The sequence below is a fragment of the Aplysia californica genome, unplaced genomic scaffold (assembly GCF_000002075.1).
Source record: "Aplysia californica isolate F4 #8 unplaced genomic scaffold, AplCal3.0 scaffold00500, whole genome shotgun sequence".
Taxonomy (NCBI): Eukaryota; Metazoa; Mollusca; class Gastropoda; order Aplysiida; family Aplysiidae; genus Aplysia; species Aplysia californica.
The window spans coordinates 409,154-411,893 of NW_004797770.1; the positions used below are offsets into that span (position 1 = coordinate 409,154).

General features: G+C 42.0%; 1 protein-coding gene across 1 annotated transcript in view; it reads left to right on the forward strand.

Annotated features, from left to right (window-relative positions):
* LOC101864646 (b(0,+)-type amino acid transporter 1) overlaps nt 1–2,740 on the forward strand; it is a gene marked incomplete at both ends in the record, with an annotated part of 17,427 nt that overhangs the window by 11,004 nt on the left and 3,683 nt on the right. Inside the window, 2 exon segments of the mRNA XM_013086748.2 lie at nt 1,408–1,504; nt 2,500–2,649. Coding sequence (XP_012942202.2) covers nt 1,408–1,504; nt 2,500–2,649 — 247 coding nt within the window.

Genomic DNA, 2,740 nt, shown 5'->3' on the forward strand with positions numbered 1-2,740 from the left:
AGAGAGAGAGAGGGGGGGGAGAGAGAGAGGGGGAGAGGGAGGGAGAGAAGCAAAAATGTGTGAGATGGGGCAAAGGACGACAGACACACTGGCAGACAGAGAAAAGGAGAGAGATAACAAGACACACGGAAAGATAATTTTTTTAAACAGACATAGGAACAGAGAATGTAGCCCTGGGTCATGAAAAAATGTGGAAAACTTGGCAATTTATAGAGTGGCTAACGTATAAGGAATTAAGCTTCCCTGAAGAAATAATGTCAAAGCAATGAAAGTTTGCTGTAGAATACTCTCTGTGTAGTAATATTTACTTTTTTTCTTGTCCTTCTAGACGTGTTATGTTGTATTGTAATAGATGATGATGGTGATTTTTTTTCCTTAATGGGCCTGGTGGACTCCACGAAGAAATCTTCGAGCGAGAACGAGGCTCTTTTTCGGCTCCATTGTCAATATGCTTAGCGGCACCTCCTCTCGTCCAAATAACTCCATTCGAATTGCCATTGTTCCTGGACATTAAAACATATGTTTGACACCCTCCTTTTTATGGCCGCATCTTCGGCAACATGGGCTGAGCTCTTAATTAACAAATTTCTTATACCATCTTAAGCTCCAATGATGGTCCGACTGCAGTCTCGCTAGCTCAACCTGGTCCCAGCGACATGCGATATTTTGTTCCCGCTTATAGGAGTACCCAGAATACACATCTTCCAGGTGCAGGTACTTAGCTCTGCATGGTGGGTCTCTGATTTCCCTCTTGATCATTGGAAAGACTCATCTGTATGTTGTTGGTCGTCTGTCTCCTTCAGTCTCTCTGGCTTCATTAGCAGCCTGGTCTGCAGCCTCATTTCCTTCTATTCCAACATGGCTTGGAATCCACTGGATTTTTATTGTCGCTGTCGCTTCACTGAACTTGCAGCGCAAATCGTTTATGTCCGAGCTGTTGCCTAGCAGCCCCTTTGATGATGATGATGATGATGATGATGATGATGATGATGATGATGATGATGATGATGATGATGATGATGATGATGATTTCTTTATAATTAGCCCCTGGGCCTGGTACTCACTTAGTTACTTACGTCTAGCCTGTAATCACACGTAATCCTAAGACCCTCTTCGTTAGGCCCATTTCCCTGCTAGTATACAGCGCTCATTTTGTTTTTCTCACAGTTGCTCCCGAGGAAGCCCACGAGGCGAAACGTTGAGCTGTGCCTATTAAACAAATTTTAAACAGTTTATATTGTTTTGTTATTTTGTCTGAAATTCAAACAAGACTCTCCCTCCTACTCTGCTTATCAAACAATGATGATGATGATGATGATGATGATGATGATGATGATGATGATGATGATGATTTGAAGGTAAAAGCAGTGGCGACGATGACGATAACTCCGATGATGCATTCCTCAGGTCAGTCTTCGCTGCTGCTCGAGATGGAAACTTTCCTGAAGTGTTCAGTTTGATCACTGTCAAACAAATGACTCCTTTACCCTCCATGGTCTTCACGGTAAGTTATAAGGTCGAGAGTAACAAAGTCTGGGGGGGGGGGGGTTCCCCTTGCATTTTCTTTTAGGGGGTTCCCCTTGCATTTTCTTTTAAATTGCCGGCCGAAAGCACACACCTTATTCCAAATGAAAGGAATAACCTGAATGTGGGATTTGCAAATGGGGAGGGGGGGGGGGGGGGGGGGGACTTTTTCTCTCTTTTTAAAAAGTCTGTTAAGTACTACAAAGGAGACCTCCGACTAGCACGCAGAATACTTATTTGTAATAAGCCTTGAACCTACAAATGTTTGGGTTTGCGTCTTGCGTACCTTCATAGTTGCAAAAAAAGGGAGGGGGAGGCGTTTTAACCACAAGTAAATTGACCAGTGTCCACAGTGCAACTAAATGATGAAGGCTTGTGAAGTCACAACATATTGATCTACTGACGCATGTCAAATACCATGAGCAAAAAAGTTGGCTTTTGGAAAGATGTTTGGCCTCCTCTTGTAATCACATTATCCCTATTGCCCTAAATAACACGTGTCGACCATTTTCAATTTTGAACTTTGCGGGGAATACTTTCGTAGTGAATTTTTTTTCACAGTACCCACTCAACATTGTCCATCATCAGATTAATTTCACTTTTTCGCATGTGTTGTTTGCAAATTTCATTATGTCATCGAATTTTGCTAAGCCTAAGTGATTTCAGTGAGCTTAAGATCGGGGACTTGAATGCACGTGCAGACCCCTCGACAGCTATTGCCATGCCAGTTTTAGAAGATGAATGTGATTCTGAAAGTCTAAAGGGCATTTTATAACTTTCTGAACTTATCTTTCAATATCTGTTAGAGTGCTCTGATCTTTGGAGGTGTGAGGTGCTCCAGTGAAGTAATATTTTTATACCTCTCTCTTGTTTCTACCTGTTTATCGTCCTCTTTCCTCGGAATCAACTTACCTGTAATTGTGCTGGTGTGCTTCTTTTTCATTCAAACTAACCCCATCTACGTTTGTTCTTCAGATTTGCTTGGCTATCGTGTTCGTATTACTGGGAGATATCGCTAGCCTCATCAACTTCTTCAGCTTCACAGCTTGGCTGTTCTACGGCGCAACTTTCGCCTCTCTTGTCGTCTTCAGATTCAAATATAAAGATACCCCCAGGCCATATAAGGTAACATAGTCATCTTTATGTTTGTTTGTCCTGATATTTTTGTCTATTGTTTGTATGTTTTGTTTTGTTTTTGTTTTTGTTTTTGTGGGGG